The sequence below is a fragment of the Aythya fuligula genome, chromosome 19 (assembly GCF_009819795.1).
Source record: "Aythya fuligula isolate bAytFul2 chromosome 19, bAytFul2.pri, whole genome shotgun sequence".
NCBI classification, from domain to species: domain Eukaryota; kingdom Metazoa; phylum Chordata; class Aves; order Anseriformes; family Anatidae; genus Aythya; species Aythya fuligula.
The window spans coordinates 9713289-9729622 of record NC_045577.1 but is presented as its reverse complement, the minus strand read 5'-3'; the positions used below and the strand labels follow the sequence as shown (position 1 = coordinate 9729622).

The 16334-nt window shown below is 52.2% G+C and overlaps 1 protein-coding gene across 13 annotated transcripts in view; it reads left to right on the top strand.

Annotated features, from left to right (window-relative positions):
* Positions 1–16334, top strand: part of EHMT1 (euchromatic histone lysine methyltransferase 1) — a 112899-nt gene that overhangs the window by 43245 nt on the left and 53320 nt on the right. For 10 of the 13 annotated variants that reach the window (XM_032200115.1, XM_032200119.1, XM_032200120.1 and 7 more), the window contains one exon: positions 9000–9087. In XM_032200115.1, coding sequence (XP_032056006.1) covers positions 9000–9087 — 88 coding nt within the window. Of the gene's footprint in view, positions 1–3111; positions 3222–3464; positions 3521–6244; positions 6369–8999; positions 9088–16334 lie in introns of those variants that run through there. The other 3 variants (XM_032200124.1, XM_032200125.1, XM_032200117.1) reach the window with 3 other exon arrangements.

Genomic DNA, 16334 nt, shown 5'->3' with positions numbered 1-16334 from the left:
TTTGTGTCCAAGCAGTCTTTTATTTGTCTTCTGGAGTGGGGAGGCTTGTTTGGGGGTATCATTTTTTTTTTTTTTTTAATTTTGTTGGTGCTTTTTATTTATTTATTTATTTATTTATTTTAAAAGCATGAAGTCTCTGGAAATTTTGGTTCTACCAGGAGTCCTCCCTGCTTGCAGCAGCTGTGGGCAAGAGGAGCGGAGGGAGGCTGGGGTCTCCGGGCTGCTCCAAGGGGAAGGAGAGAAGGAGAGGACCCTGGCTGCTGGATCGGGGCTGGCAGCCCTCCGTTGGGTCCAGCCAGGCCTACAGCTCTCTGCTGAGGCTGGTGGGAAGAACAAATATTATTTTACTAGGAAAAAACAAATTTTTGGGTGTTCCCTCCTCCCCCTCCCCCCCTTCTTTTGGTAGTAGCTTGCAATCCAAGCAGCTGATTAAAATGAAACGTCCGTGGTTGGTCTCATGGCAGGAGGCCCAGGCCTGCAGCTTATTTAGCTAAAATTCAGCCCCCTGGCCCTGCCATGTTGGCATTTTTTTGCTGTTTGTGTTAAACGCAGATGCTCTCTGGTGTGCTGGGCGGGCCTGGGGCAGCCGCCCGGCTCCGAGGCTGCGTGAGGAGAGCCCCGGGCATGGCGGTGGTGGCCCGCTGAGGGGCTCGGCATCCGTGGCTGTGGGGGGCCCGTGGGCAGGCGGCGGTGCCTCCTCGCAGCATCCAGCCTGCCTCCTTTAGACCAGCAGCGTGCTCCATGTTTGTTGTCTAGCGTGTGGAAGGAAAGGGCATCGGAAGAAGCCATGAGGAAAGGTTTCTCGCTAGAAGCGATGAGCGAAGGCCTGGAAGTGGCCGCTATGCTGAGGAGCCACGCCACCAGAGGCTGCCTGACCGACTGCCCAAAGCGCCTCGTGCTCCGATACCGCTGGCTGCTGCCTTCTGAAAGCGTTGGGAAAACCGTGCTGGAAAGCCTGACCTACTTTTTGGAGGGAGGAGAGCAAGCCCAGGTCTGGACTTCCATGCTGCCCTTCAGTAAGGGTTAATAGCCCTAAAAATGGGCCTTTTATTTTTATTTTATTTTATATTTTTTTATTTCCCCTTTCCCTGTTGAACCAACTTTGAAGTTCCTCTAACTCCAACATCAGCAGCCTCCGCCAGCCTTTCCAAATAACCATGAGTCCTCCTGAGCCCAGGCGCTTGCTTTGCCCACCCGTGGTGGTCACCGCTGGGAAAAAAACAACGCTCATCTCCCCCCCCTTCACCTTCATTTTTTGATCACTCCACTTTGCAAGAAGATTTTGGATTTTCCTATGGGATGTATTTTCAGCTGGTCAGCCCCACTGTTATCCAAACGTCTCCCTGTAGGCCTGGCAGGGGGGGCGCAGGATCCAGCTGGGCTGCCTGTGCTCCCAGGGCTGCGGCCACCGCTCCCCTCCAGCACAGGAGCCGGGTCCTGCTGTGGGGTGTGCACGGGGGTGCTGGAGCCACCTCCTCTGCCCAGTGCCATCTCTGGATCGTGTGCTGCTTGTACAATGGCAGGGAGCTATTCCGTTCAGGTAAACAAGGACATTTAAGGAGCTTCGCTGTCATGGCCAGCTGGTTTGTGGATGGCTGGGGGAGGGATGGATGACTGGATTCCTGGTGCGGCTTTTTGTTGTGCTTTTCTCTTTTTCCCCTTAAATTTTTCCTTCTGCCCATCCTGCTCCTGGAGCTGCTAAAGGTCAAGGAAGCACCGCAGTGACTGCCCTGCAATGGGAGAAATCTCTTGTTTTTGGTTCAGCCCAAAGAGTTGGGGCTCTGGCAGCGTGCGCTCCCTGCTCTCGAGGCTCGGAGGACCATATGTTCCTGCAGCGAACTGCAATGTCAGTGATTTGGAAGCAAATCTTGAATTTATAACCCTTAACTACCACTTTCAGCCGGTTCTTTTCAACTACTGTAAATTAAATGAGTTTTGAAATCAAACCCTCTTCACAGAGGAGACCCCAGCAGCCGTAACGTGATCTCCCCTGACGTCCTGTCCGTCCGTCCCTCCTCCCCTCCCGGTGCCTGTTTGAAGTCCTTGGGCTGTTCTGCGGCGTAGGAAATGTCTGGCTCTGCTCTGTGGTGGCGTTGGACCTGGAGGGGGGCAGCGGAGGAGGACGGGCAGCACAGCTCTGCCTGGCGGGGTTTACAGTAGTCAGTAAAGCAGCAGGAGAGAAGCTCATGCACTGTATAAGCTAAATTGGAATGTGTGTTTAAAAAAGAAAAAAAAAGGCAAAAAAATAATATTGGTAGGGAAAAAAATACAGAGCAAGCTCTTAAAAATATTCTGGGATCCAAAATACGAGCTAGCTTCCCCCAAAGCTGGCAATTATACTTTTTCCCTTCAGTCCCCTCAGGAGGGGGAAGCCTGGTGGAAGTGGTGGAGAAGGGAGAGGCGGTGGGGGTTAAGAAGATCTGACGTGCCAGCGTCTTCCCTGCAACGCTGCCATACTGTGTCGGAGCAGCACAGTGCCTCTTGTAAAGGAAGCTTTGCACAAATTGTCCTTGTTCCAAGGATGAGGAAACCTCCAGCTCTTCTGGCATTTTCTCTCCAGCATAACTCGGAGCTGCTTTCACCTGGGAAGTGTGATAAGCACAGACGGGGAGAGGACTGGAACAGAGAGGGACTGGGAGCAACCTTACAAGGCTTTTCATGGAGCTCTTGGTGTTAAACGAGGAACTTTTCCCCTCCTCCTCTCCTCATTTTCCTGTGTGCCTGCAAAAATACTCTGGTTTGCATTTAAAGGAGAAAACTGTATGTGCTGGGACTAAGCCAACTTGTTTATTCAAGGGAAATACCATACTTCCAACCCTTTCTTTCTCAGAGGAAGGCTTGACGGAGGATGGCAGACCGGGCTGAGCATTATATTTTTAGGTGACATCGAAGCACAGTTGTGATTCGAAGAAGCTGAAATCATGGCTGGCATTCTGCACTGAGCTGGACGAGACCTGTGCTCCCCTCGCCCCAGAGAGGGGTTAACTTCTTCCTCCTAGACTGCGCGTTCAGAGCAGGTGGATTTTGACCTAAATCAAGGCGAAAAACAACAACAAGAACAATAGCCTGCTACTTTCCACACTTTGCAATTTCCCTTCTCCAAATTGGATTTTTATTGCGAGGCAGGAGCCCGCCTGCGCCCCGGCGGTGGCGAGGAGCAGGGGCTGCGAGCGACCGTGGTTGCAAACACCAGCTCCTCTCTTACTGTCAAAAAATGGCAGGTCAGTGTGCGTCTGTAAACAATGCAGTTATGAAATGGCAGCGCCAGGCCGAGCTGAGCATGCTCGGGAGCTGCCTGTAGGGGGAGGTGAGCCGAGAAAGATGATCTAATTCAGTGCAATTCTTGGGATTGAAGGAAAAGACCAGGCTCCACTCTTAATGACAGAGCAGAAAAAAAGCCCCACGAAGGACGAAGCCCGTAGGCCATGGAGGCGAGGTGGTGAGGAGCTGCCACCTCTAGGACTTCGGGTGCTGGGCAGCGCTGCGTGCCTTTCTCACCCTCCAGGAGAGTAAAGTCTTGGTGAGGTTTTGCTGTAGCTATTAGAGGGACAGGCCCTAGGGTGCAACTTTTGTGTTGTTTTTTGCCTTTTTTTCCTCTCCCTGTCTGCTTTCCCGGCTCGCAGGCGTCGCTGTGGCTGCAGGTGGCACGGAAGAGGTGGTGTGCGTGGGGTGAGGGCCTTCCCAAGGAAGTGCCTGGGCTGGGGCCACCTCCTTCGGCTCCAGCCTGGAGCAGGAGCTCCTTTGCCTGGTGTCCCTGGGCCGGGCAGGGGCGAGGGAGCTGCTCCTGTGGCTGTGGTGGTTTGGGGGAGGGAGGAAGAGGAGCGTGGAGGCCGAAGAGGTGCCTGGGTGCTGGTGATGGGGGTGATTGCTGCGCCCCAGGGTGCTGCAGGCTGCTCGCTCCAGGCTCTTCTTGGTGCTATGGTTTCATCCTTGCTGAGCCTTCCTGGCGACTTGGTGTTTCTGAAGTGGCTGGTTTGCTTTTGCTAGGGAGGACGAGGAATCTTTGGCTTCGTTTTAGGGTGCCCTACTCCCCCTCCCTGGTGCTAAGAGAAGGCAGGCAGCAGCTGTACTTCTTGCTAACCTCAGCCAGGGGCAGGAGGAGATGCCTTTGTCTGCTCTGGATTTACACTTGTCTGCACATACAAGTCGTACTGGTTTTAACTCTACTGGGACACAGTGAGATGGGTGCAACGCTTCCCAGCATGGAAGCAGCGAGACAGCGTCGCTGCGGCCATGCCAGAGCTGCTGTCCTGCTCATCGCCTCGCCGCTGCAGGAGCTCCGTGGAGCTCGGGCTCTGCAAACCCCCCTGCCAGAAGCCTGAGCACCACTGTGGGCTGCCTTGTGCTATACGAGGTCCCGTTGCCTTTCATGCAAGTGTCTCCTCGTTCCCAGCTTTTGCATGCAGGGACTTGCGCCTGGTTTCTACCCTTCCCCCTGTCTGGGGAGTTGATTTGTGCGGCTGGAGTAGGAGGGAGCCATGGGGGCAGAGAAGGAAATGTTTCTGTCCTTTTAGGAAGAGCACGGACGGGAGGGATTTGGGAGACAAAAGAACTGCAGGTCTTGTTTGATTTGGGGACAAACTTGAGGCTGAGAGGAGTGCTTGTTGTGAGCTGCAGATAAAATTCCATGTTCACATGATTGCACGAGGCTTATAAGGAAGTGGCCTTAACCTAGAAAAGGAGCTTTGAGACTGGTGACTGCTTTGTAGGCCAGGTACATCGTTACGTCTCCTTCCTTCTCCAAATCAAATGCTTCTCCTGCTGCTCCTAATGCCAGGCCTGCGGTCAGCGTCCCCCATGAGCGGTGAGCCCAGACCTTGCCCATGCACAGCAGGACCTGAGTAGTGCTGGAGTCTGCAGTCAGCCATCTCCTCCTGCCTACAGGAGAAGCGCTGTCTTTCCACGAGTGTTTTCTTAATCATTGCTTCCTCTGTAATTAGCTACAAAGCGCTTGCCTTCTCTTTGAGGCAAAGGTTACTATGAGCAAGTTGGGTTTGTTGCTTTGCTTTTAGGAGGGAAGAACGAGAGTGCATGGGGCTGTGCTGCTGCTGGAGTTGCATCATTTCTCGGGAGCTTTGCCTCCCTTTGGTGCTGCAGTGCGCTCTGCAGACCTCACCGCCGTGCTGGGGCTGAAATCCTGCCCCGTGGCTGGCGGGTGGGAGCTGGCGGGGTCTGTGCCTCGTGGGGACCCGTGTGGTGGCATTGTCACCCCTGGAGGGTCGGTGTCCCCTGGGTGCCAGCCCCTTGGTCTGGGGCTTGCAGGCCCCAGGGCTTCCAGGGTCGGTGCCGTCCCTCTTGCTGTTGGTGCTCCCGCATGCGGCTCTGTGTGGAGAGGGGTCGCTCATCCTGCTGGCAGCCCTCTCTCAGGCCGACCTGCATGAACTGCCTGCCTCAGAGCAGAACAACGTTGCTGCAAAGTTTCAGGTTCCTGGAAGGTTGGTTTTTAAAGGGAAAAAAAAAAAAAAAAAAAAAGGACTGTGGTGAAGGTAGACATCTTAGCACATCCACCTCCGCTCCTTCCTGGTCTGCTGTCAGGGAGCTCTGGGTCATGATGCAACTCGCTGCTCTCTTGGGCTTGGTAAGCTGCAATGTGCTGGAGCTGTGCTGTGCATGTTTTGTCTTTGCCTCTGCAACCTGCCTGGACCCTTGCGAAGGGCACGCGGGTGGCTGCTGAAAAAGCCAAGGAGGAGGCTGAGATGAGAAGGCTCTTTCTGTGCTTCCCAGCTCTGCTCTTTTTGTTGTTGGTTTTTGTTTTAAAGGCACCAGTGTCGTTTGTAGTTGGCTGCCTGGGAATGCTGCAGACCCTTCCCTCGGTCTGACCTCTCTGCCATCCCCTCCAAAGACCTCGTGGAGGAAGGGGAGCCTTATTTTTGGCAAGCAGAGGAAAAACTAGAAGCAGCGCTTGCTTCTCTGCTTGGGTCCTCATGGCTTCTAAAGCCCTTTCAAACACCTTTCTTAAGACGCAGCCATTTTTCTTTCCTTCAAAACCTCCAAATAAAAGGTCGTGGTGGGGGGAATAACGCTTCGTTGGTCGTGGCACGTAACCTTTGGGGAGGCTCCGCGGTGGCTGGAGGTTAACAAGCAGCCCGGGGTCAGCCGGGGAATGGAGGCAGCCGGCTGCAGGAAAAGGGGGAAAAAAAAATAAATAAAAAAAAGAAGGAGAGTGCGAGACTTTTATTGTGAAGCAGCCCGAGCTTGGCAGTTGGCTTTTGTTGGGACTGCTGCAAGAGCCGACACTTCTGGCGGGGAGGGTGGGTATAGGATTTCCCTGCCAATCAGCAGCCGACGGATTGGGCCATGGGGTGTGAGCAGAAGGGGAAGTTTGCTCTGAATTTAAGGGGGGAAAAGCAAGCCACACAAACATGGAGGTATTGACACTTGCAGCGAAGTTGCTGCTGACTCGGCCGGGTGGAGCCGTGGGCCGGTGGGAATGGATGGGCAGCTGAGCCGTGGGCCGGTGGGCGGCGGGCACCCATGGGTGCTGCCTCCTGCCCGCCCTGGGTGATGGAGCACGGGTGGGAGAGCGCCTGGCCTCGGGGAAGAGGCTTTGAGGGCTTTGCAGTGGTTTTCTGTAGCCTCCTTTTGATGAGAACGCTTCCAAATCCACAGCCATCTTTTTTTTATTGGCCTAATTTTCTTTTTTTTTTTTTTTTCGCCTCCGCGCAGGGCTGTGAAGGCGCAGCAGCGTCGTTGGGCTTTGATTTGAGCCGGAGCAGTGCCTGCAGGTGGTAGAGCTGCTGCTGCCCAGGGCCGCTTGGCTGGGGCTCTGCCCTACAGAGCAGCAGAGCCCCTTGGAAGCCACCTCGGGTGGCCTTGCCTTGGCACCCAGCTCTTTTCCTCCAACGTGAAGAAGCGATGGCTTCTCCCTGGTGCTGCTTTGGGAGCTCCTGCTGCTGGCCGGGATCCGGGGCAGCTCCGTGCTCCTCTTAATTGCAGAGAGGAGGGAGCGCCTTCGTTAGCTGCCGAGGTCTGCTCCACTCCAGGGTCCCTGCAGCAGCTTTTCTTCAGGCCTCGTGCTCTGAGCAGCAGCAGCGTCCCCGTGGAAGGGAGAGCGTGAGTCCTGTGTGGAGCGGGGCTGCTGGAAAAACAAAGATTGAGATGGATGCAAACGGCCTGCTGGGAATCCTGAGGCTTTCGGTAGGAGTCAGTCCAAGAGCAGGGATGCCCAGAGCTCTCTTTGTTGTCACAAAGGTCGGGACGACCGGCTGCTCCCCGTGAGGTGAGCCGAGGCTCCATCTCTTTGGCCAGGGCCGGGTGCTCGTGCCCACGGGTGAGCTGCAGGTCTGAGCTGACAGCGCTGCGGCCTGACACAGCTCCTCACGGTGCTCTTGCAGCAGGGTAAGTCCAGCAGGGAAGTGGAGCTGTTCCCAGTTTCCAACCAGTCTGGGTGGAGGAGAGGAAGGATTTCCTTGTTGGTGTTTGCAGCAAGAACGCGGGGCAGTGGCTTAGCAAAGAACAGCTGACCTGTGCCCAGGTGTGAGGCTGTGCTTCCTGGGCCAGTTCTTGATGGAAGTTGTTGGAAGCAGGCTTTGTGTCAGGCTGTGCGAGCCTTGGGTTTTGTCTCTCTGTTAAAGCCTGAAGGCCGCGTGCTCGTTGCCCAAGCTCCTCCTGCTGTGGCCGTGTGCGGTGTTGGCCCCAGTGCCGGCTGCCCACAGCTTCCTGCTCGCGAGAGGAGCAATCCTTTGGGGTGCCAGCTCCGTGCACCCCTCAGGTGCCCTCAGGTCCCCTGCCAGGGCTCTTGCAGCCCGTCCTGGGATCCCCTTGGCGAAGAGCCCACCCTGCAGCACGGCCAGCCCCTGAGCTCACGTGCTGGCTCCTGCCACCCACCCCAGGGCCCGTCCCCCCGGTAGCTCCAAGCCCAAATGGTGCTGGGGAAGGGCTCGCCCGGTGATGGTTTGGAGGCTGATAGGCCTTCCTGCGTATTTCTTATCTCCTGCTTGCTTTGCGGGAGATGGGCAGGCTCCTTGTTTTGCTTTTTTTTCCCCTTTATCACTCAGCGTGCTTTAAACCTTTTGATTTGCATGGCTGCAGGCACCATCTGCTCTCTGCGTCGCCCTACGACAGTTGGCTTGACCGGGGCTTATTCTCCTCCTGCGCCGCTCGCAGTGAGCCCTTCGCAGCCTCGCCCGGCCCCAGGGCTGGCATCGCGCCTTCCTGGGCTCGTCCATGGAAGCAGAGAGCTGTGGCAAAGGACCCTTTCTTGTCTGTTTTTTGTTTTGTTTTATTTAATATCTTTTCCTTTGTTCTGGTAGCTTTTTTTGTCTGGTGGACCCCCCCAAGAAAAAGCCAAGAGGAGAGGCATTAGGGCTGCAAACCTGACCCAGCAACGTGATGCCAGGCATGTGAAAGGCGGAGGAGAGAGCAGGTGTTCCCTTTCTGCTCACAAATAAAAGGGGGAAAAAAAAGAAAAATCACTTTCTATAGAATTAAAAGCTGAGCTCATGACTTTAATAAACATGGATGTAGGAATGATGAGCTAGGTGTAGCTCGCTGGCGGCTGGCACTTTGCAAGTTAGGTGTGAATGAACCACAGAAAGCAGAGGCACAGAGGTGCACTTTGGCCTGTTGGTGGATAAATGGTGTGCAGGGAGAAATGCGGTCCTTCTGCCTCCTCCCACCCACGGCTGAAGCAGTCTGGGGGAGTGAGGGTCACTTCCTCGGGATGCCGTTTGTGACCTTTTCAATGTACAGCCACGCTGGGCTGGCTTCCCAGACCCTTTGGCGTTCAGAACTGCCCGGCTGCCTCTTAACCAGGGACCCGAAGTCTCGTCCCCCCTGGGGCGGGCTGGGCTGTGCTGGGCCAGGCCTTCCAGCCCTTTATCTTTGACCTGCGCCTTGGCAGTTTCCTGGCAGCGTTATTTTGCAGAATGAGGTTTGCCCATGCTATAAACAGGATATGTCCATGACCGTCTGTTGGTTTGAATGCGCTGTGTGTCTGAACACCGAGCTAAATCTCCAAATCTCTTTTTCTCCCCTGTCCCTTCTCTCCCCACCCTTAGCGAACTGTGCTGAATAAGGGAGAGACGAGGAAAGACGCCTGCATGAAGACTGAGCTGCTGAAAGACATCACCAACAACAAGGAGGAAGGTGAGCACCTGCCTCGGCTGGGGGCCAGACCTCAGCCTGGCTCCTGGGGTCGGCACGTGGCGAGCTGGGAGCGAGAGCTGGGGCTTGGAGATGAGCTCTGTGCCCCAGGAGTCTCGGATGTGCTCTCACAAAAAGAGTGGCTCTGTTCTCCTCCTGTGTTACCCTGAGCAGGGCTTTTCCCCAGCGGATGCAGATTCGCTTTGCAGTCCATCCATCCCCACCCACCTACAGACTTATATCTGATTTTCACTTCTGCTTTGGTGTGGCTGTGAAACGCAAAGGAGGCTGGAGTTACTTTGAACCTCCTCTGTGTGGCTGGTTTTAACTGAACTCTGAGCCACACCATGACCTAGCCCTTCTCTCTGTTAACGTTAATGTTCTGTTTTCCTTTGAGTTTCTCTGTTGCTCCAGAGGCACCAGTCGCTGCAGGATGGCTGGTGGGGGCAGACTCTCTGCACCTCGTGCCCTAAAGGGTTGCTTCATGGCTTCTGCGTTGTCTCTGCTTGCTTTTACTTTGCAGGCTGCAGTGCATGTGTTAGTTTGATGAAGTCTTTCCTATGTGGCTGTGTGCGAGAGGCACACACACAAATCTGAGGGCTTAATAAATGTCAATGGGATTAGGGAGAAAAGAAGCACACAACCCTTTATCTTTTTTTCCCCCCTTTTCATGGCTCTGTTATTCCTTGAGTATCTACTTCTCATTGATCTGCAGGGATTTGGTGTTATTTTCGTTCTCCTCTCTGTAAGAGAACACTGGAATAGCACTGGACCGACCCCATCAAAATACCCAGTTTTAGCTAGAAACAAATTTTTATACTTAATTTAGACCTGTATGAGTACAGCATTGCCTTTTCTGTTCTCTTCTGTCCAGCATAATGTTTTGTCAAGTTGCTCTGGTTAGAAAGTAAAGCCCAGAACAAGCAAAATATTCAATGCTCTGTCAGATGTAGCCACGGTGCTTGCATATTAACTGGGAGCACGTGAGAGCTGCTGCTGACGCCAACCACGTGTGGGGCTCTGACCTGGGAAGACCAGAAATGAAGTTTGAGGCGTCGGTGTGGGGTTGCATTGCTCTGGCTGGAGATGAGCTTTGATCCCCTGCCTTGCTTGGCTCAGGAGCATCATGCGAGTTTATTTAGGTCTAGGGTGATCTCAAGGTAAGTGTCAAGAGTCTAGAGAGGTGAAAAAGCAGGATGAGGGTTGGAATAGAGAAACTTTATGCCTTGTATGTCTTGACTGATTTTGACTAAAAGCAAATGCCTGTGTGTGAAAAAGAAGCTGAGAACCCTCCCCGTGCAGGAGCAGTCTTGAGAGCTGACAAGGTGCTCGACTTTCAGGCACTTCAGGGTGCTGCACAGTTCTGTTACCAGGGCAGAAAGGGTCCTAAATTCTCAACTGCATAGTTTCCATTCTTGTGGTAACATTCAGATTTGTTCTTTTTCTTCCCAAACATACCACATGTGTAAAAGACAATGGTTTGCTTGGTCACTGCTGTATGCATTGTTCTTAGCTGACCTTCGTTAACCAGCTGTGATCATCATAGGGGTTCAGTTAGTTAACGGTCCTAAAGCCTGCTAATAACAGCGTTCAGCATTTGCATAGGAATTTACATTTCTGAGTGTGATATGAACATGAAGTCATTACAGCAGACTTGCACGTTGGAATGAAACGTTTTCTTTGAGCCCAGTTTCCTACCTGCGGGATGGAAGCAGCTGGTGGAGGTGGGCTGTACAGGCTGGTCGAGCACCCTGCCGCCTGAGATTTGTCTTTTAAACCTCTCTCTCTAGAGAGGAGGATGCCTGGAACTGGGCAGCCACACAAGACCACTGGTGCTTCTGGGTCCTGTTTTAGGCTGAGCAGATCGATTTTTGTTTGGTAGGAACTCCTGCCTGTAACACAAAGCTAGATCTGTCCTGGGTTTTGTTGTTCCCTTGGGGAAAATTCCCTTGGCAGGTTATCTGCGGATATTGAATCTGAGATCCGAAACTTCCAGAGGCTGGAACTTGGCAGATCCAAAGGCTGACTAAAGGTGATGGTTGGGTTAAATATTTAGTGTGAATTGCTTTGTTTAACCCTCTTTTTACTCTCCCTTGACTCAGAACGGTACTGATACTGAGGTTGGTATCAGATCCCCATTCGAGCTGTGGCAGCATGTGTCTCAGCTCCGCTGCTGCCCCACCAAATATATCTTTGTGTGTTACACACCTACATGCAAAGTTCTGTTCTCCCTGTGCCAGGGAACTCAGGTAGCCACGTTAAATGAGGTTCAGCAGCCTGCCCCACAAGCAAGGCACGTTGGCCCTGCTGCAGCAGCGCCTGCAGCTGCCAGCCCGAACCCTTCGGTGACTTTGTGGCTCTGTGAGCTGCTGTCTGGCACCACCACTGTCCCTGAAGGTCTTTTCTTGCAGGGAAGGCTCCAAGGCTTGTGCAGCAATAGCTGAACTGCCCAGTTTGCAGTCAGGCGTTGTGAGGCCCTGTGCCCCTATCTGGGCCACCCTCCATGTGCCAGCCTGCCTTTTGGGATATGGCTGCATGGGAATGAGCCCTCGGGGGGTGCTCAGGGAACAGCCTGGAGGTTGGGGCTCCAGGGGGAAACTGGAGCTGGGAGCAGTCGTGGTGTTTCCTTCTTTGTTCCTCGAGGGAAAGGTATTGCAGCAATGCGCCGCTGCTGTCAGCTGGCACGTCCTCTGCTAGCCTCATCCTGGCACCGATGAAGAGAAGTAATTGAACTATAAATTTAACATACATCTGTAGGAACGAGATCTTCAGGTGTTCTTGGTGCTTTAATTTCTGATTCTGGGATTGATTCCCAGCCTGTGTAAAGCTCGGGTTAAGCTGCTCATTAGGCTTAATGTCTCCTTCTGTGTAAAATTGCTCAATGCGGATAGGAAAAAAAAGCTGTGGATGAGACTGCGTTTTGTCATCCGTGGGGAAACGCAGTTCGGTTTTATGTGTGGGTAAAAGTTTAGGTATCTCTTCCCCTTTGACAGGGAAAAGGGGCAGGGAGTTGGCAGAGATGAGCAGGAATGGTTTTATTAGACTGTGTTGTACGTATTCTGACTCAGAAACTAGTTAGAGGTTTCCTGAAAGAACTGCAAGGGATTTCAGTCCTCCTAAAGTCTGTAGCTCCCAACTCTGTGATACATCTTTCTTGAGTTCTCAAGGCCAACTGTTCCTTCTATTCCTCAGCCCCAGAGGTGGGAAGCCCCACTCCAGCCGCAGCCAGGCGAGCAGGGAGGGAGGGCAGCCGGTAACGAAGTTCTCCATTACGCTCAGCCTCTCCCAGACTTCACCCGAGGCAGCTGCTTACAAGAGCAGCGGTGCTGGATGAGACGTGCACAGTCACTTTGCTCTCAAATAAACTTAAAACTGCTTTTAGAGAGCATCAGGGTTTTAAATTCCTGGAGGGGCCTTTTTTTTCTTCTTTTTTTTTTTTTTCTCCTCTCCCTCTTACTGCAGATAGGAAGCTGCCGAGGGTGAGTAACGTGCTGCTCTCCACTGAGCCTCTGCAACCTTTGCATTCCCAGGTGTAGAGATGGCTGCTCTAAAAGGAGGAAAAGAATAATCTCCTTGCCTTGACCTACTCAGCACTGGGATTCCCTGCTGAGACCGGCAGCCAGGAGAGCAGATAAAACAAAACGATGCTCATTAGACACTCGAGGTGCTCACCCAAGCCCTGACAGCCCGTCAGCTGCTCACCGTGCTCGGGTTTGCAGCCACAGGGAGCAGGAGCACTGCGATCACCGGGCATGGCCAGGTTGGGGCCTCGTGGCCCCATGACACTGTGGACCCCATCCCAGAGCAAAGGAACAAATTAATTTCATGCAGGACACGAAACAGCCTTCAGTCCACCAGTGTTCATGGGTGGCTCATCGGCAAGAAGCAGAATCCCATTTATTCAACCCGTGTAAGCTCACTATGGAGCATATAACAGCAGATGACATTTTTTTTGCTGTTGTTTTTCCCTGTTTTGGCTATTGGTAGGTCGTGCAGGAGATGGGAGGCGGGCTCCCACAGGTGCCTGTGTACTCCAGGACAGTAGGAGGGGTGGCACTTGCATCATGGAAATACAGAGCCAAGCTTTCAGATGGGTGTCATCTGCCTGCACAGATGTAAACAGGGGAAAAAAAACACTAGACCATCAATAGCTCACTCCAGAGAAGAACTTTGGCCTGAAACTTATAATTCTCTTCATTTATTGGCTTCAAAACACTCAGCTTTTTGGCTTGACTGATAGAGGTGGGGTTTTCCTTTCAAATGGAGCACAGGATCTCAATCTCCCATTTCTTACTGGTCTGTACCGTTTCAGCTCACATCTCTTCGGCAACCTTTTTATTTCAGCTGGGCTTTTCTCTGCCTCACAATTTCGTTTCACTTTGAGAAGTAAGGGGTGGGAGGAACTGCAACCCAAGGAACAAGCAGGTGTGTTTCTTGCTTTTGAAAGTTTTTTCCAGCAGGACAGTTGGATATCGGATAATGCCCGTGCTATCTGGTGTTTTAAAGATGACCTGCAAGTGCTTAGGATAAAAATCTGTGAAATGTGTGTATTATAAATATAAATGTTTGCAGTACTCACCTGTCACCTACTGCAGTTCAAAATCATGAGTTTTCGTTTAAGTCCTGCCCAAGCTTCGCTCAGCGTGGCACTGCCCCTGCGGCACCTGAAGGCCGCCCTGCCCTTGTTCCACTGCGAGCACACAAGAAGCGCTTTGGAAACGCCTCGCAGGATGTGAGCAGCGTGTGTCTCACCTCCACCAGCGCTCAGTACCAAGATGCTCAGGAAAATGTGTTAAAGTTCCAGATCAGATAATTTTGCATTCACTTGTAGGATCTTTTTTCTTTTCCCCTCAAACCTAGCAATGACTGCAGTTTGGCTTGGAGTAATGCTCATAACACTTGCATATTTTTCCTGTTTTGTCTCACTGAGCAGAGATATGAGTTTAAAAAAACATATTTAAGACTTTTATGTTTTTTGGAGGGTTCTGAGGTTACTACAGAGCTCTGAGCTGGTCACCTGGCTGCTTGCACAGGGGAAGTTCCTGGTGGGTACCAGTCCCCTGCTGTACCTGCAGTGGTGATTTGGTTCCCTCCAGCTGCTGGTGGCTGAGCATCTGTCCTGCTGGGCTCGAGGGCAGGCGCTGGGGCAGGACAGGAGCCAAGCCTGGCTCTGCCAGATGGACGGATGGCAGGCGAAGGCAGCAGAGAGGAGTCTGGGCTGGGATTTCAGAGATGGGTTTCGTTTTGCCTAATTCAGGTATTTTTATTTTACCGTTCTAATTCTGAACCAGTCCACCTCATTTCTGCTTACACGTGGTAGACGCATCCAGGCGGTGATTTACCCGAAGACAGATGTCTACAGTTCAGTCAGACCGTGCTAGTTGAGCTTTCTTCTCTCTGGTGGTGGCAATGGTGGCTTAGTGGCACCCCAGCCTTTCAGATATTTTAGACATCTCAGTTTAGATGAAATGTCCTCAGCCTATCTGTCTTAGCCTCTCCTCTCCTTTCTCAAGATTGTGCTCTCTTCATTGCAGTTTTAATTTAATTCTGAGCAGCTGTGTTTGATATTGAGAAGAAAGCTTCAGACTGGAGCTGCTGCAAAGGGTCTGTGTGAGCCCGTGGAGGTGGGAGGGTGTGAACTCCTCATTGCTCTCAATGAGCTGGTAATTCAGAGTGCCCATTTAAATATATTACTGATTATTCTTTGCTTGTGGAATTGCAGGGGTCATCTATCTGCATACTTCTCTAAGCCTTGAATTCCTTCTGTTACTAAAACGTAGCCAGCTCCTAGAAGGTGCACAGTGACTGAACCTTGCTTCAGCTTGGTGTCAACTGCTGACACCTCGCAGGTGAACACGTCGCCAAACAGTTTGGCCTCTGGGCATGTTACCGGTCCCAGACCTTGCTGATTTAAAATGAATTGGGAATGCTTGTACTGGGGTGCAGGAAGCGTTGGAGACAATGTGACTGGCTTTTACTGCTGAATATGGCATGGGATCTGCATAAAGCATCCCTGGAGATGCCAGGATGCTTCTAGAATCTGGGAAAATGGGCTGTGTCTTTCTAACTTTCATTTTTGGTTAAAGAACAAAAATGGAGTTGGAGAGAGAGGAGAATGCAGATGAAATGTAGTCTTGGTCTGCTTAGAACAAAATGAGTGTTGTCAAGCTGTAAAGTTTTAGAGAAGTAATGGATTTTAGGTTTTTATTCACTTGCATTCCCAGCATGAGCAGAAAAGGCTTCAGCTGAAGCCTTCATTTCAAGAAAAACTTGTGATTGACCCATGGAACTCATTGCCATGAGGTATATTTGACAAGATTTTAGCAGGTTTGCAATTAAACCTTTTTTTTGGAAAATGAGAAAAGGGGAGATGAAAAGGTCACGTAAGGAGCGAGCATTTCTTTGGCTGCGTGGTGCTGTTGAAGAGCTCCTGTAGGCTTTTATCCAGCATTTATCCCAAGTGAGATTCCTGCTCTCTGTAGTTCATGTTCCCATCCCCTTCTGTAGGCCCCAGTTCAGCAGAAATGTAAATACAAGCTGCGTTACGTCTGTTCGGCAGCCTGCAGACATGCGCTGCTGGAGGCGCGTGCCCAAGACTTGCTGGCCGTGGTCAGACGTGTGAACATGCCTGGGGAGCTGCGCTGGCTGTGTGATCTGACTGGGTTACCACGTATTAATTAGCAACGTGGTTCCTGATGAGCCGGTTGTTAGTGGGGGCGGCTGTAGGCCGATGCCCAGGTGAGGCCCTGGGTTGATTTGAACTGGTGGGCTCACCGAGCTGGGCACCAGGCGCGCTCAGTTTGTAGGAAACAGCCTTGTCCTGAAGTAACCAGCTCATGAAATTATCGCAATACTGCCAGAACGGGGAGCAGGAGGAAGGGGCCGACCTTCCCCAGCCCAGCAGCAGCAGCACAGCCCTCCCTGCGGCCTGAGGCCTGGCGTAGCTTTAGGGATGGTGGAATTTCACGGCTTTGTTTTGTCAAGTTTCTAGTAACGCAGATTTGGAGGTGTGGTGTCTGTAGAGATTTATGGCACTGCCACAGTCAGTCGGATTGTGTTTTGGACACTTAATAAGAGTGTGAGGGGTAAGCTGTATGTGGGATTTTAATTTTAGCCTCATGGATTTTTCATAAAGTCCGTGACGCTTTCAGGGGTAATGCAGTTATTCTTTTCCCTAGGGCAGTGCTCTAATTCACCTTGTTTTGGTTGCCTTCCTGGCAGATAGAGCAATTTTAGCACTCTGCTTATTC